This window comes from Anopheles marshallii, chromosome 3 (assembly GCF_943734725.1).
Source record: "Anopheles marshallii chromosome 3, idAnoMarsDA_429_01, whole genome shotgun sequence".
NCBI lineage: Eukaryota > Metazoa > Arthropoda > Insecta > Diptera > Culicidae > Anopheles > Anopheles marshallii.
In genome coordinates, this window is record NC_071327.1 from 20,840,480 (window position 1) to 20,868,397 (window position 27,918).

Sequence of the window (27,918 nt, forward strand, 5' to 3'; positions counted from 1 at the left end):
ATGAAACCGTACGATAATGGCACATTCGCGCCGCGACACTTTGTTTCCGAATGGGAGGACAATGTGGTGTTTGATGCGGATGATCCCGACTTTTCGGTCGGCGGTACCGGTGCGGCAAATGTTTTAATGCGCTCGACAACCGGATCGCAGCAGCTAGCCCGGCAACTTGTATCGTCGAATATGACACGATCGGTTACTACCTACTACGGGCTTAACTCCGCCTCGGTTGTGTCGAATTTGAACCAGCTAATGAAAGGTAAGTGGATAAAGAAATGGAAAATCAAATACTGACCCAGATTCACTTTTAAAGCGATTTGCGATTCGAATGCTAAAGTTAAGACATAAGGTTGATCGCGCTGCTTATTTAGAATGATTTTATTTTGAACGCGTACTGTTTACCTCTCCGGTACTATTTTAAGCTCACTCGGGCGATAATGGAGCATTCCAGTTGGTGCGAAATGTCGTAGATCGTTGGCGAAAGAAATATTGATGTAATGTTTTAGCAAACTCTTTATCCGTAGTCGACGACCTATTCATTTCGGTTCGAAATCAAACATTAGCCTCTATGAGAGGATCATTGCAAAAGATCCGTGTCGGAAAGTAAATACATGTCTGCGGTAAACAGCACAACTAGCGCTGACGTCCTTTCCCCACTAATTGTTCACTGGCCCAGTTCCTGCTGTGGCTGTGGCATGCAAAACATTGACAAACTAATAGTTCGTCCGACGGGTCCGGGCAACCGCACAATAACATAAAACTGGAGCAAACAAGCTTATTTTTCAACCGTTTGCTGGGGGATGCGGCTAACGTCCTTCCTTGAACGGTACATGTACGCGTACTTGCCCCAATGTGTGAGTTGCGTGTAGGTTTGTTGTCTTTCTTGTGCACCATTTCTTTTCCTGCCCGATTATGGTATGCTTTATATGCCCCCCCCCGTTGGTGTCCTGGGTGACACTCTGGGGGGACCTCTCCGTTGAACTTGCTCTGTTGATCGTATTCATTCGGCTCCGACTCCTAATCGAGATCGTCAACAGAAATAAGGAACTTGTTTTTGAAGATTTGCAGCTTCACTGTTACTTTGCTTGACAAACACAGTGGAGTATACGTGTAATATTCTGCTAATAATCCGTACAACAAACACAATCATACGATCGGTTGGTGCTGATTGTGTGCGATTTTTTTTTTTGCTCATTGCCGTTTGCAGACGATAAGATACATTCCAAATTTTCATTTAGTTTTTTCAGGATGTTGCAATAAAGTTAACCAATTTTTAAAACATTTAATAGAAAATCAATTGTCTGTAGTGGACCGTTCGTGCAGTGATTTCATTTCTGTACACAACTTTTTTGTTGTTGTAAAAAAGGCACGGCTCGTGTGTACGGGGGCGCCCGTTTGCGGGTGTTGTTTGTTTGTTCTGGCCTGGTACCGCCATCGTGTGGGCTTTCATCGGGTGAAACGGTGGTCTGGCAAAAAGTGGCAAACATAATCTAATCGACAGGACGAAGGTTCGAGGCCGCATTGAGATGGCCTCTCGGCAGATGTGGAGAGATGATGTGAAACCGGGCACTGATGTGTTTATTCGCATACGCCCCTGCTCAACCATATTGATGGGGTCCACTTGGGTATTGCCGTGTTGATTGCCGTCGGTAACGGTACGAGCCTCCTTCCTGATTATGATGATGGCACATTTGATGTCTGTGTACATTTTTCTCCCATCTGTTTGATGCCCGATGTTTAATCCGACAACGTGCGCTGGTGATGTTTTTGTTGTTGTTGTGGAAGAGGTCAGGCAAAGGTTCCGCAGCACGTAAAACAGCCAGGTACACCTCGTGGTGTCGTTTTTATATTACTATCATCGCCCATATCGGACCACCCCCAATTCGTTGTTTTGCAGTTGTTTTTTTCTTTCTTCTTCATCTTAAAATTAATGTCCAGTGTCGTCTTCCTCAGCGTCATCGACTGATGGAACTGTGCTCTGGCCAACTTTACACAGGCGATGACGTCTTTCGTGATATGATCTGTTTACGAATCGTACATAACCTACGCAAACAGCTTCCACCGGGGCAGTAGAGTGGCTGTTTGCGGCTGTTGTCCATATGATTCTTGCGCTCCGATTCACTTTCAACGCGATGAACCTGTTGTACATGCATAGGTATTGAAAGGGTCCATTTTTTAGCGCTGAATCGCTTCCGATGATAAGATTGCGATCGATAATCAACCGTCGTGCGATATGAATGAATTAGGATGACGCAATTTCTCTGTCCTGTGGCGTTACCATCGTTGTAGGAGGTAGATGATAGGAGTTCGATGAAAATTAAGTTATCATCCTATTAATACGCACAGTAAAGGTTTGTTTTTATCACGTTTTGATTACATTTCCAAATCTAATCAGAAGACATTTAAGGTTAGCGTTTATTGTGTTCAAAGAAGTGCGTTTTTCACACTTGAGACGAATATTTGTCTGGCCGTAACTACGCACCATTCGGGGCGACTGCACAGATGTGTTTTGAAGAATAACATGTTTTGGTTCTACGTGTTTTCCCCATTTGCGCATTGTTTAATGAGTGACAGAGCTGGGGTATGATTTTTGTTTATTTATTGGAAGGCATAAACAAACTTGAAGCCATGCGACAGACAAATCAAATTAAGTACATTAAATAGATAAAATTAACTAAATTGTAGCGTTAACATGGAAAGCGAGAACCATACACCAATCGGCGGTACCTCAGGCCAATGAATCTTTAGGAAACAAAGCCTTTTTGAGATCCAGTGTATCCATAGGTATTGTTGGGTATAAGAATTGAAATAAGAGTAGGCATTCGAGTCTCTAGTTTAGGGACTAGTATTATGCGAATCTAATTCAGATTCATGAATCTGAATAAATCTTTGAACTTAATGAATGAACCTGAATCCCAATTTCATCCCGTCCGCCCCTTCTTCCCAGTGGACATCGGATTCAGGGCTCAACAACATATACCTTTTGGACCAGGGGTATGATCCACCACTTGCTCTAATGAGTCATGAATCTTTTGCCAGTCGATTACTGATTTAAAAGATTTCTCATCAAAGATACATATAAGAGATGTGCACGCTGAGTAAGAGTGAGTGAGTGATTTGAAACCTTCGAGAGAGTGAATGAATAGAAATCAGCACGAAGAGTTTTTATGACTCCTTTAGTACTCTTTTACTCACTCTTACAGAGTGATTATAATCCAAAGAGAGTGATAATGCTCTTTTACTCACTCTTACAGAGTGATTATAATCCAAAGAGCGATAAAACAGTTTTACTCACTCCTGAGTGAGTTTCTAGTCGGCACAAAGCGTGAGAGTGAGTATAAACGCAAAAGAGTGGTAAAAACATAAATGCAGTGTAATATTTTTTAATGAATCTCAAAAGAGTGAGTAAAGGTTAGAAAAACTTTAAACCCACTCTTTGACTCCGATTCAAATCATTGAAAAAAGTGATTATTCTCATCTCATCATCAAAAGATTCATTAAGCTAGGAACTAGTGTTAAGTCAATCTAATTCAGATTCATGAATCTGGTGAATCTTTTAGCTGAATGAAAGCATCTGAATCGAGAGTCATATGAATGATTCTTCTTCTCATAAGATTCATTAACCACAACATTATTAGAAGACCAACCTGTTGCTGTCGGATTCGGATATCGGAAACTAGCAATAGGATCGGTAGGTTCCGTTTGATAAAGTGTAACAGATATATTAATGTACATTGTAATTCTAAACGAGACTCATAAAGTGACTTGAGCCATCTAAGCTGTCGAGAAGCGAGCAAATTTCCAACAAATTATTCATTTGAAGAAATACAGAGATTAGCCATCGATTGGGCTGCATAGACTCTTCTCTAAAGTAGTACATATTTCGCGTTTAGTAAATTAGAGCGCAAATCACGTGCAATATCTTTTTGAAGGTACACTTGTCCCATTGCGAACAATTTGGACACCAATCAATATAGTTCCAGTATGATAATTGAGGGAATACCGTGGGGTTTTTATCCACACTACTAACCATCCTAACTAACGAACATCCAATCGCACGGAAAATCACGTTCCATTAGCATAGCCGTTGCGACAAAAGCCCCTCGATCGTTGAATTGATCATGAACTCCGTCGAGGCGCATGCATTTCGATATATTCACGCCGCCTAGTCGTTGCTGGAAATTAGCATATTATGGGTTTTCTTAGTTTCACCACGCCCGTGATCGATCATCAAAAACCCGTTTCGGGTGACGTTTCAAATTCTTGATCCACGAACCATGGGGCAAAGGGGGATGGTCATGGTTGCGAAATTCCTCCCCGCTCGTATGAAAACAAACATCACGTGACCGTTTCGAGCTAGCGGTGAAATTTTATCCCACCTCCAATCGGTCGGTACCTCCGGGAACTGTGACACACGTGGAACAGGTTTTTGTACAACTGATATCTACAGCACCGCCCATGTCCGCGGCGGGAATACTCTGGAATTGGTAGGGTGACCGTGACTGCCAATTGGGGGGCACTGGGATGGAATGCGGAAGGAACCGTACGTGGGGCAGAACTGCAATGTATGTGTGTGCGGGTGGTGCGGGAATTGCGGCCTTGCCCGAGTGCTCTGCAATTGGTCTAACGTGCGTAAGTGGCGTTTGATGTCTTGTCGTATCGCTCGAAAACTACGGTGTGATGTCGCCGGATGTTTGTGGTCGGGAAATTCCACCCATTCCCCACCGTCCATCCACCGTCTTATCAAGATTACCCGCGCAGTTCTAGACGGGGAAAAGCCACCCCGACACTGTCCGCAGTTTGCGCGATGTAAACAAAAGCGATGCTGCCCGGACGGCTCTCGGTCGATGCGGCATGAACCGGTTCGGACCAGTTTGATGACACCGAGGATCGGATTTTGCTAACCCCGGCATTCCGCCACCATAACAATGTTGATGTGTATGCTGCATTGAGGTTGTTCGCGCTCCCCCTCTTTTTATGTCGTGTTCGCATCCATATCACAAGACGAGACGTTCTTAATGGCATTTAAATCTCTATTATGTTTACTTCTCTTTTAGCCATAGCGCGCAGCCGGGGGTTGGATTTCCCCGTCAAAATAAAATTCGGCAACAACCTGCTTTAACCGTACCGGAATGGTGGAAGCCTTTGCATTTTGTGGACGCAAGTGACGTAAATTTACATGCCCGAAAATTGCGTTGTTGATTAGTGCGGCTGGCTAGTAGTGGCGGGGATGACGATCAACCTTCGACCAGGTCAATCCGCATGTGACGTCGCACGCGTAAACATTCGTGTGCCTTCCTCCCCCCCCCCCCCCACCTACTCGCCACGCTTCGGACATTGTTTGCAGACGGTGTGTGTACCCTCTCGCTGGTACCGGATTATCCACCGCGCTTTGTGTGTTATCCGTTTTTGGGTAGGTTTGTATTGCATTGACGCGAAGGTTGATATGATGTGCGCATTGACAAAATGTTCAATTGGTAATGTGCAGCTTATGCTAAACTGGGGGAGGTCGGTGCGATGGCTAGGTACCAACCTTGGCGCTGTGTTGGATGTCTCGTTCTGCAATCGCCATCGGGGGAGGTCGGAGTAGTTTTGGGATTCCCGCCCGGGCGAGAGGTTGCCGCTTCTTGAACATTCGGGCACATGCAAGACATTTGAAGCAAACAAATCGATGTGATAATATCTACATACGGTTGATTTGATTTCGACTTGTAGTGTAACAAGTGGGCCGGTCTGGGTTGCTGGTCTCGTGCTGTTATTTGCTTTTGTCCAAGTGGTGAATTTCCGCTTGAAACCAGCGATCGTGCCTGTGGTGTAGAATTTTCCGGGGATTTTTTCGCTGTTTGTTTGTTTGTTCTAAACGACTCACAATCACAATGCATTATCACGACAGGGAGCAGCTTGTACCGAAACAGAATTTAAACGCACGCAACACGTTTGAAGGATTTCTGCGTCAAACCTTCGCTAGTTCGTTCATCTGTGTGTCCCCGTTACTAAATGTACGACAGCGATTCATGACTCATAAAACTAACAGTTTGTGCGATAAATCCTACCCATCATTGTGTACATATTACACGGTCACCAATCTCAGCGACGGTGTCGGATGATTATTATATGGTCGTTTGTATAATGTCACCAGGAGGAATTAGCACCATGCAAATGGCTTCTTAACACTAAATCTACCAAGCGTTTTAAGCGTTTTTTTATTGATGGTCAATGCATAAACTATTCCGATGTCCTGGTTTAATTTCCAATACGTTTTTGAGTTCATACTACAGAAAAGATATGTGGAAGTAATGTATCAGCTATGGTGGAATTGTTTTACCCCAAAAATTAATGTAATGAAAATGAAGCGTTTCAGTAAAAATAACTGATCCGGTAGTTCTAGTGCTAAACGCTAGTACGGTATTGCTTTGGTTAGTTGTAATAATTTAAGTAAAATATGAAAGATATTTCACCTCAGCTTGCATTTGCATTGATTGATTGTTTTGTTTGTTTGTTGTTTAAACATAAAGTTCATTCAAGCTTATTTTTAGTAGTTTTTCCGTTGATCCGCAGGTTACAATGAATTCCAATGTTTGTTTAATGGAAGAAATTTTCTATTTTGATTCTAATTCGCAAACGTTGCAATACATTCGGTGCACGGTTGAAGAGAGGCGGGGTAGAAAAATGTTTGCCAAACATTTGCCATATCCCGGGGGGAGTCGGACCATTCTTCGCAACAAAACTCCTCGCTTGGTAGCGTGCCACGAGACGTGACACGCTAAATTGCGATTGCATCAGCAAGCATGTACCGGCTTGCACCGGGCGTTCGTTGCGTTCGCGTGCTGATGCCACCAATCTCCCCACCGTGTGGCCCCATGCGACCCCAATCCGGGATGAGCTATCGGGCAGTGTACCTACCGATAGAGATGGAATCGCTCTTGCATCCCACGGGAAGCGCAGAGTGAAAAGGAAAGGCAAACATACAAGCGAGATGCATCGGAACGGAACAGCATGAAGTGCTGGCGTGATGTTCGTGATGCCGCGTACTGCAAGTGTCGGTGGAAAAGTACGGCACAATAGCCGAAGTCTGTGTCTAACATAATCTGCTATCAAGGCGGGATTTGTCCTGTCAATTGCATCGTTCGACTGTACCGCAACAACAGGTGTCAGCTACAGCTCCGATGAAGATCGCCGGTCCGGTGTGATCTAGCCTGAACAGGTTGCGTTGGAAAATACGGTCGCATACAACACTACCCACACACACACACACGTATGGATTGTGATGTTTGGAGAAATGTTCATATTCTCAGGGCCCGCTCGATGAATTTATTTTGAGATAAAATTATTTTTAAACTACAATATACAGAGCTTCACTTTTTGGCGATCGCCGTTATTCTTTTTTCACTCTTTCTTTTTAGTGCTAAGCTGCCCGATGTCACCAACCGACAAACCGGTGGTGCTGTGCTGAAAAATAAATACCCAAACAAATGCTGACCGAGGTGTGAACCGCTGAATGGGCGGGGATGATATACATTTAACGATCCAAACAGTACGGTACGGTGTGGCGTGACACGGACGCACCGAGGATTGTGATAAATGATTTTCGGTGTGCCTAGCAACGGTGTGATTTGGTAACATGCAGTATATATGTGTGTGTGTGCGGTTTTTTTTTGTTTTACTTTTAGGGGTGTATCGGATCTACAACCCTCTAGTTACCCACACAAACCTGCCCGACACAAGCCGACCATAATGCTTGTGGGAAGCGAATGTCATCCACACACGCTGCGGCACCTTATCAACTGTTGAAGAAGCTGCACGCGTTTACGCTTATGTATTTTAACAATTATTTCAAATCGAATGCATTAGAGCGGCATTCCTTGCTGTTGTGTGATGGGGTCACCGTTTGCTCTATATTATCAGTTCTTCCGCGGGGTACACGGGATGCACGGGTAGAAGCGAGGGGTAATTTCTTATTATATTATCTTATCCCGAAAGGATCGCTTTTATATTTATCTGCTCGATAAAGCGGCACTCACCAAAGGTCTTTTTGCATTGCCACCCCTTGTTCCCCGGGTGGCCCGTGTGTTGCATTTTACAGCTGATTACTGTTAATCCGACTTGACACGAATGTGGTGGCCTGTAGGGTTTTTGTGCCACTTTTTTGCGCCCTGCTGCTGCCTACGGCGCTCTCATCCAATGAGGATTTCACCGTGTGCCGTTCGAAGTCCGAAGGATGATTTTTTCCTGCTATGCCGGCTGTAGAGGGTCGAAAGCGCGTTTGTTGCCAGTTCGTGATAGCGCAGCTTAATGTGAATCTTTTACACAGGAAAGAGAAAAGGTGATTATATTTGTCGCTTAAAAAAAAACAACATCGACGGTGTGGGTGAGTTTGCATTTGCCATGTCATCTGCCGTGTGAGTGTTAACGTTTTTTCGTGGTATTTTTGTTCACCTTCCATGTGTTAAGCTTCCGCTGGGCATTTTCTATCCCATAAGACCGGAAAGGTAATGATATCCGTTTTCGGGGCAAAAGGTTATCGAGGTTGAGAAGGTTCGATTTTAGATATCAGTTAAGGTCACAGGAGAGAGTTTGGGATTACTGTTTGTCATTATCTTTTGTGCCGTTGCTCATTTTTTGTTGTTGTGATACTTAAACAGTTTGGGGTCTGAACAAGAAAGTTTCCAGTGTTTTGCGATAAAAAAGACACCTTGCGTTCCATTACGGCCGAAAATATCAGATCTCATGTGTCATATTTGTTGGTTCGTTTTGAAATCTGTGATTGCAATTATTGTTATTGAAAGTTGCAATATTATTGCTTCATTAAGCATTTTTAACGATTTCGAATAATTTTTCGTGTGAATTTCGTTCCAGGAAACTATGGCACCGATAGAATGTTATACTTAAACGCTAAAATAGCGGCCCCCAGGAAGTCATAATCTGTAAATGGTGGGATCAGCATTATTTTATCTATTATGATCCGCTTCCTAGTGTTCAAACCATCAAAAATTTGGTCAAAAATTTGGAATTTTGGAGAATATTGGATGGGCATTTATAGCTCATTCGCAGTATAGTGTTTTGCTTAATTAATCTTTTGAGAGGAATTATTCACATGAATCGTTAGTGGGGGAGTCATTCAAATCAGGAATCGACTCCCAAAAGATTCATGAATCATGGGAACAGGTGCTTGGTACATGACGATCATGTGGTCATAAATCTTGGGTAAGCGGTTCAAATCAATTAATTCAGCTCAAGGATTCATTCAGATTCACGAATCTGAATCAGATTCACTCAACACTAGTCAGATCTTCGCCGTTCAGTGCTATTACTCGAGAAAATCACGAATTGGGAGCTCAAAACACTGCTCAAAAAAACTTTTGGATTCAAAAGAATTGAATTCGTTTTGGTTTCGAATCCATAATTTTCCAAAACATAAAGAATAAGTTGTACTTTCGAATGAACTCCCTTCGCGAAATGTTGTCCGCATTTCATTCCTCTCCATTCTGTCTTCCTTGTGTAGCGATTCGTTCAACCCGTGACGATCGTGCCGATTTCATGACGTTCTTTTAATATTACAACGACACAATCACTTCGTCGTCCAGCACCATTCCCTTGACCGTGTCTCCAGGGCTCAATTATCGGTCACGTGTGAAAGAAATCGTTGCAACGGCAAGTGGTGGTAAAAACATGCCTACCTTCATGCCAAGTTTATTTTTTTCAGCATTGGTGCTGTATTAGCCGCAAGTGAACAAAAAGGAAGTTGAGATCGATTGGAGGAGGATTGGTTTTTTTACCATCCCCACTCCCCCACGAATTTTGCATGTGCATATTCGTGTTGGAAGCTTTTTTGGGTTGTTAGATTAGTTGGGGATAGGAACTTGATTGGCACGTTCATCGGCACCGCGCAGTGCCTAAGTGTGTCCGTGAGGAAGCAAGACAAATTTCAACCACCAATACGATGGCACAATGCATGTCATCATTAGAATAATGGAAGAGGTTAACGAAAAAAGAACACCGCAATGCAATTACTCTCCGCCTTGAAGGTTATTTAATGAATCTTTGTGGGATCCTGGTTATATAATTTCGCAATTACATCAATGACCGCTTGAATCTGACTCCTTCTCGAGGCCAATTGTATGCAAATCATAGGCGTGCACTCTAACATCTTCCCGTACATCCACCCGAAAGGTTGGTGCCGGCCGATCAAACGTGACACGATAAACGCATCACTTGATATGATAGTTTTTCTTTATCTTTTCCACCTTCAAGCACCCGCCAGCATTCGAAATCTGGCGATCGAGCGGCAATCAAACGCTTGGTTGGACAGCAAAACCACCACCCATCCGGTGCACCGGTGCTGTTGATGCTGCACGCGATTTACATAATCCTCACGTTGTCCGTCACATGCGTCGGAAAGGGTGTTTTCTTTATGTACCGCTTCCCACGTGCCGCAACTTAGTACTAGGATTTCATATTTTCTCTCCGCCCGATCTACCTCCTCGCTGCTACTATTGTGCTGTCACCAACGCTACACGCACACACGGCACAACCAATTTTGACGATCGTGTGTCAGGTTTATTTTTCCACCTTACCGCACCATTCGAGTTCGATCGTGCCGCCAGAGAGGGAACAGTGGATCACGATTGATTCGCAATAAAGTGGATGATGAAGAAACACATTCAACTGCCAGGGTTTGCCTCTCAGCGCCAGGAGGGGGTCCGCAAGGGAACCCACCTGTTTGGAACCTCTTGAAGTCTTAGCTCTTTCTTTTGCGCGTGACCGACAAGAAACGAGCTCTTAAACAGTCACCTTTGTTTGCATAAGTGTTTGCGGTAGGGTTTTTTGTCGGTCTTTCTCTCACACTTTCTGAATATTGGTTATTGATTGCTACCAAAAAGGTCTGCGGTCACACACGATTTGCGTCATCGCGTACGTACCGTGGTCGAACGATCGCGACTGATCGGGAAGTTGTGACAACTTGCTGTGCCGATGTGGGAAGGATATTGCTTGTTTGGCAGATGCGAGAATGTTAGGAGGACGTATTATTTAAGTAATTTGGTAAATGAAATAGTAGATTTGGTGGTAGTTGTAAAGTATGTGTTCAATCTTCTCGATTGCGAACTTAATGCCATGCTATCCCCGTGCTAATGTTTATCTTGCCTTTTGTTAGCAAGAATTCTGTAAAGACAAGACTGTGTATTCATAGAATCAATACATTTCCTAAATGATCATCAGTTTAACGCTCACAAATTGTGTTTGGAATTTTCCTACCAGCACGGAGGAAAAACAACATTTTCTAACTGCTATTCATGCGCAATTACGTTTGCGTACTAATTTCCTTCCCTTTAGTCGTTGCAGCAAATTTCCGGAATGAATTAAATCGGTATTATTGTTATACCGTACGGAACAACATCCGAATTCGCCGAATTGCCACCATTCCCGTTCCAGATGTTTGGTGCTGCTTTCTGGCCGTGTCGACCAGAATTCGGTCATCGGTAATATTAATTTCCCGATGTATTTACGCTTGCCGCTCGGAGCCGCATTTTGTGGAAAATTTAACTCCCACCAAACTCTTACTTCGCCAATGGTAAAACGCGACAGTACGGCGCTTATTTTTCCCGCACAGATCCTACTTCGCTGGGACATGCTGGGCAGCGGTGGCAGATGGCATTTAACCACCTACACACGGTGTGCAACGACACACTACCCATAAATCGTGTGGGCAGAGGACGACTGTGTGCGTTCGGTTGTGTTGTCTATCAACAATTGATTCAAGCACACGCGCCGAGCGTTCGTCTAATCACTTTGGGCGTCGTTGGAATCATGCAATTGAAGGCATCCGGACGATGCGCGGCTAGAGGACGGACGTTCGCGTGAGAGAGTCTCCATCCAAGCGCTCCAGCGGCATGGCGAATGGAAGCACGAGGATGAGCAGCTCGTCGTTACTATAAATATACACCAATTCGATGTGGTGGCAGGTCCAAAAGGCATTTTGAGCGTTGGAGATTAACTGATTCATCTTATCATCAAATGCGGTTGAATGCATTTTGTCGCGATAGCGGACACGTTTCATTCTTAACGTTTCGCTCTTTAGTTCTCAATCAATTTCCACTGTGAAGCACGACCTTTAGACTTCCTTTGAATCCACTGTATTAAATTTAATATGAATCTTTTATTTTTAGGAAATCAGTATTATTATGGTAATAATCAAACTGATGTTGATGATGCGATGAACTTGAAGTTCCCATGAACTTGAAGCTGAAATTGGAGTCCCTATTTTGTTGGTAAATACTGTCCGGATCAGCTGACAGTTTAGACAACAAAGTAAAGCACGCAACAATAACAATCAATATGCTACAAACTTTGGCATGTTGGCCGCGAATCCGTCACGGTCACATGACAGTGTGGCGATGTCCATCTTGGTGCACAGATCTCCGCGTGCATGACGCACAGGAGGCAGGCACAGGCAGGCACATCACATCGCATCGCAACATCCATATGACACCCGCCGCCCCGACCGATGGTCCCGTGTGAGGAACCGTCGACTGGCCGGTAATGATGCTGAGTATTTTTAACATATTGGTTCGTAGCAATACCACCCCCTTGCCGCCCCCGAATCCGTCTGGCTGTGCTATTTTTACACCCTCGTGGAAGGATAAAATATACCCGGTTGGGGAGGCGAGACGGTGACGGACGGTCAGTAGTACGGTGTACTATATGTCCGTCCATGTCCGTCAACCAAGGGCACGATTTGTGTGAGATTTTCACCCTTTCCCAGTACCAGACATCTTCGCGGTACAATAAAGAATGCGCCGTTCTTGATGACTTGCAGGAGGCTGAAACAATACCCTTGTCCATCATCGGCACTGAGTACAACGGAGGAGAAAGTTAAATTTATTTGCGCACCTTATGGTAGCGTTGAGAATAATCTTGTTGGCTAGACAATGCCGGACGCTGTTGAATGGTCGGGACCATGGAAATTGTTGGCGGCGTTGGACCGTTGGCGGAAATGCGAAAATTGCTCCATTCGAATTCAATGCGATAGCGCTACAGGTGATGTGCGAATCGGTTAGTGAAGGCAGGTTCTCTGAGTAGACGACATAGTAGACGACGCTTTGACGCCCGCCAGCAGTTGCATTCTGTGCTATTATTAGCGGCGTCGTGGAAGTTATTTCTGACGGTGGAATAAGCGAAGAGATAACCGATCAGGGGTGTAAGGAGAAGTGTCATTCCACCTCCAGAGCGCACAGGTGGATAGAACGATCAATGGAAGCAATGTTTTTGTAGTCTGAATGAGAAATTCTAAAGATGCATGGTGATGTGGGGGTTAGTTATAGTTATTCTAGAAAATGGAATGATGCTGACGTAATGTGCAAAATGTATTCCTTTACGTCGTTTCTAAAGGCTTTCGTGTTACGTAAAAAATTCCTCAATAATGTACAGGTTACTTCCTTTTATGGAGCATGGTGCACTTATTTACCTGTGCTCTTAGCTACCATTTTTTTCAGTAAACGTAATAATCTTCTGTTTAATGTAAAAATGGAAAAAAAACATTCGCATCGACATCTGTTCCCCGGAAAAGGCGAATCGTGCGCGTCGTAAGCCATTCTCTCCCGGTTCGGTTTGGCGCGACGCCCGGGCTATTGGTGATTGATTGACATTTAATGTCTGTCGCGCCATGCACCGGAGGCGTCGGACACTAAACCGCACTGTGCGTCCCTTAGCCGGGCGCATTCGAGTCGATTTGAAAGTGCACCATTTACACGATTGCGCGGCGACTGAGCTTACCGCTAACGGCGCGCCAGATAGTGCTTTAAGCATCCTCATTCCGACCGGTACGGTGCTGCCAACCAGATGCGAAGATTTATGGAACACAGGTGCAACCGGGAGACGGTTTAATTTGCACGCCGAAGTGCTTTTCCTGAGGTGCAAAGCCAGCTGCAAAGAAAGTGTCCTAGCATCTACCTACACACCGTGGCCGGGGTGCCGTGTAAGTGCGTGTGTATCGCTCTTATGCGGAGCCGTGCTTCAACAGGAATCGGTTGTGGAAAAGACACACATTTGCGCCTTACCTAGAGCGGGAGGCCCATTTTACATCATCTCATCTGCGGAGCGAAGTGAAGTTTCCTTATTGACCGTTCGCTGTGCGATTACCCTCTCTAGACGCGGTGTGTGTAGGAAGACACGAGATATCTACTCGGTGAAGTACCACCCTCGATACTTTACATTCACCCACCCGGCAAATGCCGAAGCCACAAAAGCTGCTCCAGAGCATAGCAATCATTCACGCGTTCGATTCCCCGTTGCTCCCCGTGTTTTATGGGGAATTTTAGCGACCCGAGATTAACACAACAAGCGCTACTTTGTATGAAAGGGGGCTCACCTTGGTTGGGTAATGGTTTCGGGTTTATCCGCGGCGAGTTGTGCAACCGTTGCATAAGCGCAGGCCCAAGTAGTTGCTGTCTGCTAATTGCAAACTATTTTTATATTTGAATGCAATTGTCTGCAATAGAGTTTTATGGGTACATTATGTCTAAACATACCATTTTCGACGTACATCATAAAAGGTTAGTAAAGACGTTTGATCCCATGCTTCCCGATCGATGTCTCACATGATCGGCTTCGCTTAGGTACTTCCTTTTTCCAACGTAAGGCGGCGATAAGACGTTACAGCGCGTCGCCCGTTGCGTCAATTAAAACATTCAACAGCGAAGCGACACTCACATGCGCCAAGCTTCAACGCGACACAGAGCCACCCATCTCGATGCGGCAAGTGCAACGATCCTCTCACACTTACCGATTGCTTACTGCTTCCACCAACTGTGGCTGTGGCTGCAAGATCTCGCAGGAATGTTGCAGATACTCATTACGGATGTAACAACTCGACGAGAGTTCGACTGATTGATCACGTTCCCGGAGGATGATGATCTTCCGTGTGCGCCGCCCTCGTGTGGGATGATGGAATTTTTCGGGATCCACCGGGTGTTGACAGCGTGGCGAACAGTGATTGCAGGTGGTGCGAGTTCTCGCCGAGCAGCACTAATTAATAGCCGGGTAATAGCGCATATTGTCTGGTGCTGTTGTTACATCACCCGAGCAAGCCGAACAATTCGCTGTCATCGGAGGTACTGGGAAAGCAGGTGGCATTTAAGTAGTGTTGTCTAGAATGACGTACGCCGTACTGATTTGCCGATAACTTGGTACAATGAACTTCAAGAATGTCAGATTTCAAACGAATGCGAATTTCTTGGAGTTCGATCAAGCTGGTTGAGTAATCGCAACCCTGCGAGAAGAGCTGCAAATGGGGAGTTTTCCAATATGTCTAGTTAATGAATTCCGATTTTATTTCCAATCGTTCCGAGCAGGGAAGAAGAAACACATCCTCCGGTTTGGGGAGATAGCCACCATGAGGTAACCGCACCGTGAGGAAACACACTATCGGACGCTGATGCAAGAAGCTTGGTGGAAGTCCGTTACACACCGGCGAGTAAATGTTTAATTCGACACATATATATCTACGGAGGCAACAGCAGCAGCGGTAAAACACACGACAATAAGATACGGTACGGTTTCGTTATGTGTGCGCTACCTTTTTCCGGTGGGTTGACGCCCTCGGAAATTAAAATGGCGACACGTTGCGGAAAGCGATTGAAAGTGGTAGAAAAAAAGTGACAGTGGGCAACGGAGAAGAAGCCGGATGGCGTGGTGCTCAATTGACCGTTTTGCTGCACCCGTACACCCGGTGGCAGTAAAGGATATCGAGTGATTCGAACGCTATTGCGGGGTTTGTGAGATGTCGAGCTGCTGTCTTACAAAACGCCCTGCCGCTGCTACGGTGGCAACTGTGGACACACACAAACACCTGTCGATAGTGAATTGTTGTTGTGATGTACTTTTTTTTTTGTTGGTTTCTACACGTACTTGCCCTTTTTCGTAACAATCTCACTATTGCGCAGATGTCTTGCAACAATTAGTCTGTCCACCGTTCGCTCAAGTATTCCGCTGCTCGTGATCCTGATGGAATGCTTTCATTGGCCAAAGAGGCACAAAGCTTGAGCGGATCGTTTGCATTTGGCAGCAGCGCAACCCAGTGTCGCCGGTGTTGAGGGTTAATTTGTAGAAGGAAATTAAAAGTGGAAGCGTACCGTAACACGAAATCGTCTCAATTTCATTCACCGAAACGAACCCTTCTTGGCGTCAGTTACAAGATAGTAGTAACGGCGACAAATCGCGTAACGGCGCCGGGCCGCCGAACCAGCTGCCAACGCCGACTGTTGGCGACAGTCGACGCCCCCTGTGGTTTGTAGAATCGCAATTTGTGGTGCATGCGGCGGGCAAGCGGGCGAATTCCGACATGATAGTAGCGTCATTCTAATTGCCCTATAATGAGGCTAGCGATCGGTTAGACAGAAACACCGATGGTGGATGATCGTGGTGAAAGTGATCGCCGATGACCGCAAGCGAATATTGCGCGTAACTTGACAGGCATCCACGCGCGATCATGATCGTCGCGTGGTTTTACGCTCCTCCTCAGGGTCGGCTGCTAGTGATTGTTGCTGTAGGTCTGGTCGACCGGTGTTTTGTGCACTTCAAGGAACGGGTCATCGTGTCCCTGGTGTTGCGTTCTTCCAGGAACAGTACACGCCCAGACGTTGGTGTGGTATCCGATATCAGCGCCGTGTACCATGCGCGTAGACATTTCACTCCGAACAATTCTGAGCCACGGCACGAGGCATCGCGCTTCTCTTCCAACGGAAAGCGTTGGACACCTACATCAGTACCAACTCTCCCCATTAATAATCCAGTCAAAACAAAAGCTGAATTTGATAACTGGCTGTGCCGGTGCCCGGGCAACAGCTTCTCAGGTTGGTGGTGTGAAACGGCATTCGGCTTACCGCGTGCAAGGGTCGTGCCACGCTCGCTATCACAACCGCTGTACGACTGCAAGCCGAGCGAACGGTGCTGTGGGCACGGTCCCGATGCCGGCTGATCAAGTGACAGGAGGAGGCATCTCGGTAGCCCCGGCCGTGCGTTCAAGGGGCGTTGAATCATTTCGTGCTGCGTGGCCCCGTTTCATTTTCCAGTCGCACACACGCGTACGCGCTCGGATTGCGGTACTATGCATGGCCGGCGATCATGAACTGCCGGGAGCCGAGCAAGATCGCATGGCGGTGACGGGGAAACAAAGGTGAACACTGATTACGCGTGGATGATAGTGACGTTTTAATGTGACATTTGTCCTCAGCGGTGATTTCTGGCGGGAATGGGTACAGTTGGTTTAGAACGTTACTTTTTCTGTCGACTTGCTTCCAATATAATGATGATCGTTTGGGCAGTAAAAAGGCACACTTAAACTTACTACAAAGAACTTCAAGATGGATGTGTCGGTAATTTGTTTGCCGCAGTCGAAATGGAACAGCTATTTTAATTTACATTTTAAATGGTCCATATTCGCCCGTGCGGGGTAAACAACCCTTGCGGGGTAGCCCAAAGGCAACAGGAGCGCAACCTTAAAATAATCGGGACAAAAATTTAATAATGCGACATTGCAACAGCTGCCATCGATGGGATTAAATATCGTGTGCTGTTGACACATATATAAATACAAAATTTGGTACACATAAGTGCACACGTGCAAGTCCACCGCCCCAAGTCCCACTGCATCCAAAGGGGCAAACGCAATGGTTTTTTTTTTTTTTTTGCTAGCGATGACCATAAACATGATATGGGGGGTTTGTTTTTCCCCTGTTGCTCTCACTCGCTGCGTTTTCGTGAGCGGCTCATTCTTCGTCCTCAAAAAGCAACCTCACGATCACCTTCACTCGCGCATCGTTGTGCTGTGTGCGGCGGGTGTGTCCGTGTGGCGTGTGTTTACACTGGGTGATATTGTTGGAAGGTCGACGTATCCACGTGCCCGTCACCCCCAACCGGTACACCCAAAAACTGTGCGATGCGTGTGTGATACATTCGTGTTCGGGGGGTTTTTTTTTTTGCACTGGTTTTTGTTTTTGTTTTTCGTTAGTTCGCCTTTTTGGCTCAATCGGTGTGGAACATTAATTTCTCCATCCTGCAACACTTGGCGCGAACGGCCGATAATCAGCGCGACTGTGCTTTCTAGCAGCGGTAACGAATGCCACCGAAACTTCTTCCGTAAGTTTGCTTTCGCTTGACGGCGCCGTTCGGCGGATCGTTCGTTCAATTACTACCAACTCCAAACAAAGGTTAAAACCCCTTTAATTTGCACAACCGTTCAAGGGTGGAAATACTGTTGGGAGTTGCAGGCATGACCCCAGCATTTCTTGGAGCATTCTATTTCCTGTGTTTCGATTGTTGAAAATGGGGCTTCTCCAACTGCGCGAGATTAACCCTTCGGTCAAGCATTTCGTACCGTAATCCACAAACAATGCATTGCCACTGATAGGAGAGATTAGAAGCAAAATTTCCACCATCGATAGGCGTCAAGTGCTGGTAGACGAGAATATCCCAGGAATTTATTTTTATTACAACTTTGTCAGTCACTCGGTACTTGGTGACGATAGTTGAAGAGTACACAGTGTTGTGTTTGTTCGATCTTTGGATATACGTAACAAATCACCTTATTTGTTCCATTTTGAAGCACAATAATGTTGTTGTTGATTTCTCATTGTCTCCGGAACCCCGTATTTGCCCCGTATGCGCTTTATGCTCTCAACCATTCTGCGTTGGAAATAAAATTCGCTTGAAGCGAACGCAAACCAACCATACCCGTTCGATCGTATGATCGATACTTCATTTACTCCGTTTTTGCACCAACGACTCGTTGCAAATGTCGCTTTGACAGCACAAAATTGTCGAATGATTCGAGCGATCGCCTGTGTGGAGCGCGTCTCTATACGCGCTGCGCATTTTACACGCGTCAACAGATCCGTATTCCAACGTAATATGGTGGCCTCACCTTCAACGATGCTGTCGATCTGTCATTCGAACCGAATCCGATCGGTTTGCATCCCAAAACAAACATTGACCCGCTTCGGCTGCAAGCCAGTCAACCTTCTCCCGTTCCAATTACCCTTCCTGTGGGGGGGGTGTCCTCTTATAAGGGGTACGTTCCGGGTGCGCGCTATGACACCACCGCATCGAGACAGCGAACCGGATGAAGAAGCGTCCGCGAATTACACCTTCTAGCGAGATGGTGGCACGGTTACTCGTGTCTCGGTGCGCTGGCTGCGTCATGAACCGCTCGATGAGAAATACACTGGCGTAGTACTCGGTTCACTCTACCCTACGCCCTTGTCACGGCATTGCTTCTAACATGCATTCAAAACTGCGTCCATTCATCAAACACCTCCCCAAACCTCACCATTATCAGCATATATGAGATAGGATGGTGAACGCGAGGAAAAGTTTGGTTTGGTGTCGCTGAGGAGGGTATCGCCTTTCAAGAATCTGTAACTGTTACAGTATTTCAGATAAGTCACCTTTTTCCAACAACATGTCGTGACGGATAACACGGCACGGTGTCCAGGTTGAGATTTTAGCACAGCGTGACTAACCCGTTCCTAACCTTACTTTTCGGGGTCCTTTTTTTTCAAGTGCATCAAACTAGTGATGGGGAAATCCGAAGTTGTGTCACGAATTCACGACGCCGCCGAGGTTGAAAAACCGGATTCAACTCCAAAAAAACCTTAGGACGTGTCGGGACTCATCTTTGAATTGAGGCAATTGAATTAGAAGTCGGAGTCGACCCCTCAGAAGTCAGTGATCTAGAATTGAATCTAGAAATATACCAGGAGTTGAATACATATTTCAATAATGGAGTTAAATTCGAAATCGAAACCTGAGTTAAGTCGAACTCGGGTTTTAAGTTGGAGTTGAGCTTGGGGTACAGCCCAGAGATACATCCGTAGTTGATTTCGGGGATGACACTCTTCTACTCTACCAGCTGGCTGTTGTGAACCGATAAGAATGCGCACAGCAACTATTCGATAATTATTTGAAGTTATCCGGCGACGACCCCAGAATTACCCCCGAGTTGGGTTTATTCGACTTCCCAAAACTATGGATTTTCCCGTACCTGAATATAAATGAAATGTTCAACTTTGTCTTCTCTCTCCGAGTAATTTCCAAATTTCTACGTCTATTTTTAATATCGCTTAAACATTCATTATAGAGAGTTGTATCACTTATTGCATATGACGCACTTGCAGAAGAATCATCCAGTAAAGATAGAACCAATGGAGAATGGAGCACATCAAAGCAGATATTCCCAATCGCCCACGCGATTGAGCGAAAAACAAAAATCTTACGATCACGATCTGTATGTCCTTATTTACTCGTCTAATGCTTACTTTCTACCGAAACACGCTTTCCAGTCGCGCTCTACCCATGGGCACCCCGCCCGCCAAACGTCCGAGACGGTGAATCCGAGTATTTTTCACAACCCCGCAACAGGGTTTCCCCGAAAGTCACCCCCCATCCACCCCCCACCCTGTAAAAGCGAACTCGCCCATTCACTCTAGCGCACATTCACAGTTCCATTCGCTTCTTTTTTCGCCCAAACGCACATCACCCACGATAACTACCCCTCGTGAAAACCACCCCCCCTCACGAACCCCCACACATCCCATCACAAAAACGGGGGTTTTGTGGAGGAATAGCGGTCTCGCTCCTTCAACGCGTCGTCTGTCGTTCAATTCGTTTCTTTATGCTTCTTTTTTCTCCTTCCTTTGCTTCTCAAGCGCCAAGCCTCCCCTAAACGTCGTCGGTTGCGCGGAGGAGGGTGTGTTGTTTGTGAGCAGGGTGCAAAAAGCGGAGGGCGCCTGTGGGCCCCCAGTTCGCACACGATACTATGGCGTGTTGATGGTGGGTGTGTGTGTGTGCGTGTGGTTGCGCGCATTCGAGTTCGCGCGTCGATTTCGTCGCTAGTTTATAAATACGATGGTTCGGTTGGTGCCGATCGTCAGTTGTCGTTCGTTTGTTCGTCCGTACGGAGGCTACAAAGCTTGGAAAATACCGTGTGCCTAATCGCAGCAACCATTGAGTTGATCTGTAAACCACTTGGGAAAAATCTACCACAGTCTACTGTGTCGACCAGCTGGTTTCGTGAAGTGGAGTTTGAAGTTTGACCGTGCCATCATTTTGTGCCTTTGTGAAGCGTGTGCGGTGTTTGGCAGCAAAAACGCCCAACCCAAACAGTCGCAAAGCTCAGTAGTCTGCCATTGGAAGCAGTGCCTATACGCGCCGAGTGTGTTTGCCGTTGACTCTAGTGGTGCAGAAACGCAGTGCAAAACCGTACCGAGGGAGAGAGAGAGAGCATAAAGTTAAACAACAAAGTGGTATGAGTTGGTGAAGAAACGTATAACATAAACACTCGGTGAAGCCAGCAGTTCAAAAGCTAGCGTCAGCATCATCATCCGTCGTCGTCGAGGCGGAATTTTGTTTTGAAATGTAAGTTGAGCAAGATGCCCCCACACACACGCACCAATAGAGGCCTCATAAGCCTGGGAGGGAAAGTGAAGCAATTGACGCAAATGGATGTACGGATGCGATTCTGCAGTTTTTTTTCGTTTGCCAAGATGACGCGGTGAAGATTGGGGAAAGTTTTGTACGTCGGCGGGCGCTGCCTGAGGTGGGGGACTTCGATCGTGCTGCACTTGCAACCATAGGTCAATGCCGCCGAACGTAGACGTACGGAGTTTGTGTCGAGTGGAGCATTGGAAACAGTTGTTAAAACAGTCAGGCGCCGCGGTGGAAACAACAAAACCCACGGTTGCGTTATGTACTTGGGAGCAAAACAATTAGCACCACAAGGGGACGACCGAGGCCCTGTTCATTACTCCTTCGTGACACGAATTCCTTGAGCGTTCTCTTACCGGGCTTGGCCTACCCTTACCCGGTGTCGCTAGATCTAGATCGCACACATTGATCGGCCAATGAAATGCACGAACGAGACACCCAACGGTGGAATCATTGCTGAAGGAGGAATGTATCGTATAGCAAACCACAACAGCGGGGACAAAACCTCAATTCCAACTCCATTCCGGATGCACGCCAATTCCCGCCCGTTCCTCAATATCCCGCTTTAAATCCGGTGGCCAACCGACCGTATCCGATCGATGGCGGATCATACCGATGCAATCTTGCCCGATCGGGACGCGCGGGAAACATTTCAATCAGTGGCAATTTAGTGACGCCGTCCTTCCCGAGTGTTCCCCGCGCGGGAGTTGGCGATGCGCCGCGATTGGCGCCGCTCCACGTTTTGCGTTTTTGCAACGGAGTTGGAGGTGTTGCTGAGTTTATTGCGGGATAATTGAGTTTCAACCAGTTGACACTGGCCCGTACCGAGGCGGGGTTGTGAAAACCCGTTTGATTGACGAATTTATTTGCCGCGGGAAAGGGTTCCCAGGGTGGCCCCCTAGCGGGAAACAAGGGAACTACGCTTCCAGGATTCCTTGTGCCGCGGTGGAAAACCCCCGCTTAAGGCCATTGGAACTCAGGTCCTCCATCCATCCTTGACATTATTTTCGCGGGGAGGGGGGGGGGGGGGGGGGGGGGGTGTGCCCTGTTTTGATTTTTGGCCTGTCATTGTGTTTGCGGTCGGGCAGTGAGCCACGTCGTAAAAAGAGGAACCAAGGACAATGTTTTTTTTTTGTTTTTCTTTCAGCTCACTCTGACGTACGAAGTTTGTTGTCGGTGCTCCAAAAGGTCGGTCCCACAAAGTAGACGGGTTAATGTCTAATCGAACAAACTTTGTCCTTCTGCTCGGGAGAAACAAAGGACACGGGAAGTAAAGATATGGAAGGCATGATATTTATGCTTTTTATCCAGGGAAAAAACAAAACAAACATTCACAGCGCTTAGTCACGATGTCTGTGGGTTACTTTTTGGCCAATAAATTGGTGTATAATTACACGAGACCACCAACTCTTGCTTCCAAGCTCCGAACAACCGCAAGAATGCAGCTGAAATCTTTTCTTTCGAATTAGCAATTTTCCGTTCGCCGGTGAAGTTTTGTTTATTTATTTTCTTTTATCGATGGGCCCGATCGTTGCGCTTTCCATCTGTGCGAGTCGGTAGCTTAAAAATAGCTACCGCATATACTTTCACTGCAAGAAACCAAATCACCGCGGCGAAAGATTGGTAGTCGGGGAGGGAGCATTAGCTCGGGATGAAATTTTTTGGTTGCACACACACACACAATGTTTTGCACAAAATTATACACTCGTGTGTGCAGAAACACGCAAAAAAAAGGTGAATCATTATGAGGGTGCCTTTCGTGACCGGTGGGCGGGTGTGCATTGTGATCGATGGAGATATTGTCCGAGGGAAGATGAATTTATGTAACGCGAATTGCTTTCGAATTCGCGCGCCAGCATAACATTGGGCCACCTCTCCTTCAAGTTGGCGCCAATCCAAATACAGTTCTGCACAGCAAAATTAAATTAATCCATCATCCCTTCAAAAGCGCATTGCGCTCTTGCGAATCGCGATGCAACTTTCGCCCCCCGTTGATGCTCTTGTGTCAGAAAAGTAGGTCAGGCGGTTGTGTGATTTGAGAAAGATCATCCTCACACACACGCATCATGATCGTCGTCCGTGTCGGCAAGGCGCAGGCGACATCCCCATCCACGCTAATAACCCCTTCTTTTATGCAGTAGGATCTGTGACGCTTTCGCTCTGCCCTCCGATATGGTCGATATTATTGCGATCGCGATCCATAGTCAATAGCGGGCTGAAATGAAGCCAGTGCGGACAACAAGGCCACGGCGTCATAAGATCGGGTCACCATGCTGCGTTACCCGCCGGCACAAACGTGCGGAGAAATCGTACGTACAATTTCGCAGTGACATTCGCTGCTTGGGGCCGTGGGAAGGGGTGGATAAAGCGATTTTTCCACCTTTAATTTTCCACCATTTGCTGCCGCTCTCCAGGCACTGGCGCTTCGCTTTTGTTGGTGGTTTTTATTAAAGGAAATGGATGTGCACCCAATACGAGGGCGTCAAAACATTTGACAGCGGTTGCGGCATAGCAGGTGTGTTTCAACCTGCAGCGAGGGTACGCAACAAGGAAATGGCCGCGAACAATCCACCACCACGCTCCGATCAACCGAACAGCAGCACTAGCGCCACTGCCAGCTGTGGTTAAAAGGTGTTCGATGGGCCCCCTTGCACTGACTTGTCTGCGAGCCCAACTGCCCTTGAACCATCGGTGCGACCCACTTTCCGGGCTGGTGTGTGGCACATGGTTACAGCAAACCGTAGCACCACCACCAGCAAAAGCTGTGCGAGCATCGCGATGTGTAAATCCATTTTTGTGCTCGATCAAGGTATGGGTTTCACACGGAACAAGGGGTTCGCCACCGGGAGCGAGGCGAGCGATCAGCAGAACAAAGGGCTTGATGAAGAGGTTCTAAATACGGACGCAGCAGCGCATAACGCCACTCCACATATCCGGGGAGGATACTTCTAGTTGTGGAGTTGGTAGAAAGCTAGCACTGGAACACGGCAAAAACCCCACGGGGTGTGATGTAAGGAAGGTCATCGTGCCATTAGCACGCCGGAAGGCAGAAACCATTGCGTAATACAGCGACCGTCCGCTAATCAACTTCTGGAAAGAACGATCGGTCAAGCGTGCGCGCACCAAGATCGACCAATGGAACCGGGGGGGGGGGGAGCGAGGGAAGTTATAACTCGTGGTGACAATTGTTCCACGACCGGTGCGCCGTTCAGCGAACGAGGGGTTGAATTACAGACTGCAATTGCCACCAACCCACTGCTGCTGCACTCGTTAGCCTGTTGTGTGCTACTGACATGCCCCAGCTTCAGATAAGTGGTGATGACATATATTTAACGCGGAACTACCGTGTGTACCTTAATCGAATTCAATCACGACCATTCTCGAACTCGCATCTGATGTTTCCTCCGCATCACGGGAGTACATTCCGAACGAATACGCTTCACGTGCATTGGTGGTGATCACGATGCTGAGATTGGGTGGTACGGGTTTAAGCGGATCTAGCAAGCGGCGGTTGATAAGGATGCGTGTCGAAAAATGGATGATGTAATAGAGCAGAAATCCTTGAAGTTTGGCATCACGCATCAGCGGCTGGTCCGCCTGTGCTCTAGTGGCCTAGTAGAGTTCACTGGAAGACTCCTCTTCTCCCTGAGGATGGTGGTGATTCCCAGCCACTTTCGCGATTGCAGGGTCAAATGATTATAAGAACCTGTGGTGAAGCTAAAAGTAGAGCTTACGAGCGATAATACATCCGCATGCGGTAAGCGGTTCCCTCTTAACATCGGTGTGGAGTGGGCGCAATGTTGTTAGTCGTGTAAGCTTGTAAGAAAATCAATACACGACGATGTGTCTCCCAAGAAGACGGTGCCCCCGCGTTGAATGTTACAGCGAGCGAAAACAATTCGTGCGAATCTGTCCGTCAATAAGATACCATCCCGATGCGCCACTAATCTTACCCGGGATGTACTGGTGGGAAGCCTTTTCGAAGGTGTGAGAGTCGTGGTCGTTTGACTGACCACCCGGATGCCGGATGGGAAGGGCGGAAGCACTGGCACAGGAATGTCACGCTGCAGTTTGATGATACAATTCAGCGTGACTAATTCCAATGACATCAGTGCACGTCTAGACACCTTCTACGAATAAGGTTATCTGTCTCTTGCGCGTGTCCCACAGTGGGAGGGGAGGCACGGTTTACCGAGTTGGAGTTGGAGATTACAAATACCTTTCCAGGAGCGAGAAACGCGGGAACCCCTGCAATGCGGGATGTAATCCACTACTATAATAGTTTGCTTTTTTTGTTTCTCGTTTCATCTCCACCTGACGTACAGTGTCTTCGAGTGCGAAGCTATCAGCAATCAGTAACAGCAGCAGTATGTCGGTGGCCAGCGTACAAGCACCCCATCTAGCGGATTTGTGCAGCTCTCTGAGGTAAGTTCCGCAAAAAAAAACCGCACAAATACTCACACTGGAATTCGAACAAAGAGATTGGAGAGGCTGGGTTTTCCCGTAAATATGTTATGACCACCAAAAAAAAAAAGGAAGAGGTTCATTTACTTTACCGTGAAGCCATTACACGTTAATGATGGTGTATGGAGCACTGTTTTTTTTTAGTACAGCCCTAGTACTACCCCGGTTGAATGCTTTAGATTATTTACATTCCATCACGTTTGTATCTCCCGTTTGCGGGACGGAGAGACTGGAAGGACAGGGCCGGGGTTTCGAGGATATTACCATCAATCGAGGGTTTATTTTTAGCAAAGTGCTCATCTCCTAAACACCGTGCTGTTAATCTCCGTTAACACCAGCCGGTGGCAACAAGTGGCCGTTTCGGGTTGGAAGATAGGAAAGGACGTGTTTGGACGGGAATTGAGTTTAATTTGAGCGGGTAATGCTACAAGATTGAAGGGAACTCTTTACCGCGGAGGCTTCTTCATTCATAAATCGTTTTCTTCAAAGCCGGCCACCTGGAACACAAACAAACAGTTTTATCACACCCAAAAATAGAACGCCACATCAAATCGTACGATTGCCCTTTAAGCGTATCTTTACAATACCTTGGCTCCTTACAAGTCCAAGTGTGACTTGTCTTCAATCCTCCCCCTCCTACACGTGACGTAGTTGTTTGAGCGGGTTGTGTTTGTCTTGCCGTGTTCATTCTGTTGCAGGAAGGTTTGTTTGTTTGTATTCGCGATGAGAATATCAGTCGGCGTAGTAAGAATGAATCGTCAAATCATTTCATCCGACGTCATGTGATGCCGCGTTTACGCAAGTTTCCGAGTTGCAATTGAATGAACGTTCTTCTTTTTTTTTCTTCTCCCGATCTTCTTACTTACAGCCGTACCAGCTTGAGCATGTCGTCGTCGCTGTCGGATCTAGTCGGCAGCCCATCGCTTGGTGCCGTGTTCGACTTCCACTCGTCGGATGCGGTGCTTACGATCGAGGAACTGCGCGAGCAGCTCGGCTCATGCTACACATGCGGCGTGTCCTGGACCGAGGATCAGGTATCGCTCGATTGCAGTGAGTGCGGCGGTTACAGCCTAGAGCGACCGTGCCTTATCTGCGAAGGCATCTGCGGTCAGCTGTGGAAGCGTGATTTCACCATGGTAGGTGTTACTATTTTATCACCTTCGTCATTGCCAGTCTCGTGGTTGTACTAACGCGTTTTTTTTCGTTTATTCCCTCTCTTTCTCTCTCTCTCTACAGAGCCACGCCTGCGGTAAATCACGCTGGCAGGGTGTGTGCACCAAATTCCCGGCGCAGATGATTCAGCTGCAGTCATCCGCACCGCTCAGCAGTTGTGCCAGTTTCGGTAGCCATCACCAGCTGACGGGTTGTGCGGCGGCCGCCAACAATGGTGCCAGCACCGCCAGCCAGCAACATTTCCTGCAGCAGGAACTATGCGCCCGGCTCGAGAAGCTTTCCGCGAATGCGCACTCGTAAAGCCCGCGGGCATCCTTTCCCGGGCTCTCCGGTGTTCCGGGTGCACACTATTGCAGGCTTTGTTTAGGTGTTAATGCAGGAAGAAGAAACCCCCTGACGGAGGCATCCGTGTTAGATGGTAGAAGCCTCTCCAGTTTAGCGTAGCATTGTTTTCCTCCAAGAGTGGTGGAATGCATCCACCTTCCATAGCGAGGAGATATGCTAACGTGCATATGAGTTCCTACTGATATTGATTATCAAACCGGCATTGTTACACAGAGTTCGAGGCGGTGCGAAAGAAGGAGAGATAGAGAGGGAGGAAAAGAAAAGGAAAACAATGTTCAATAGTCGTGAAATACGGTGAGGATCAGGATCGCATTTGATGTATAATACTGTATCCTGCTTTTGATTGATTTCCTCAAACCTTTCGACGGGCTTAGTAAGATTTCATCACTAGTGATTAGCTTTCTTTCCCACTGTGTTTTATGTGCAGCAAATATCAGACATAGCTTCATCCCAAAATTATTA

At 46.8% G+C, this 27,918-nt stretch overlaps 1 protein-coding gene across 1 annotated transcript; it reads left to right on the forward strand.

The window, feature by feature from the left end:
- On the forward strand, positions 1-27,411 carry LOC128711895 (protein pinocchio). Its single transcript, XM_053806784.1, has 4 exons — positions 1-256; positions 25,800-25,899; positions 26,807-27,074; positions 27,175-27,411. The coding sequence occupies exons 1-4, from the start codon at positions 1-3 to the stop codon at positions 27,409-27,411; spliced, it is 861 nt and encodes a 286-aa protein (XP_053662759.1).
- The last annotated feature ends 507 nt before the right edge of the window (positions 27,412-27,918 follow it).

Excerpts from the sequence above, each read along its gene's own strand:
- LOC128711895 (XM_053806784.1), top strand. The coding sequence starts at position 1 with ATGAAACCGTACGATAATGGCACATTCGCGCCGCGACACTTTGTTTCC. Across the intron at positions 25,900-26,806 it reads GATTTGTGCAGCTCTCTGAG|CCGTACCAGCTTGAGCATGT; the intron begins GTAAGTTCCGCA and ends TCTTACTTACAG. Across the intron at positions 27,075-27,174 it reads GGAAGCGTGATTTCACCATG|AGCCACGCCTGCGGTAAATC; the intron begins GTAGGTGTTACT and ends CTCTCTCTACAG.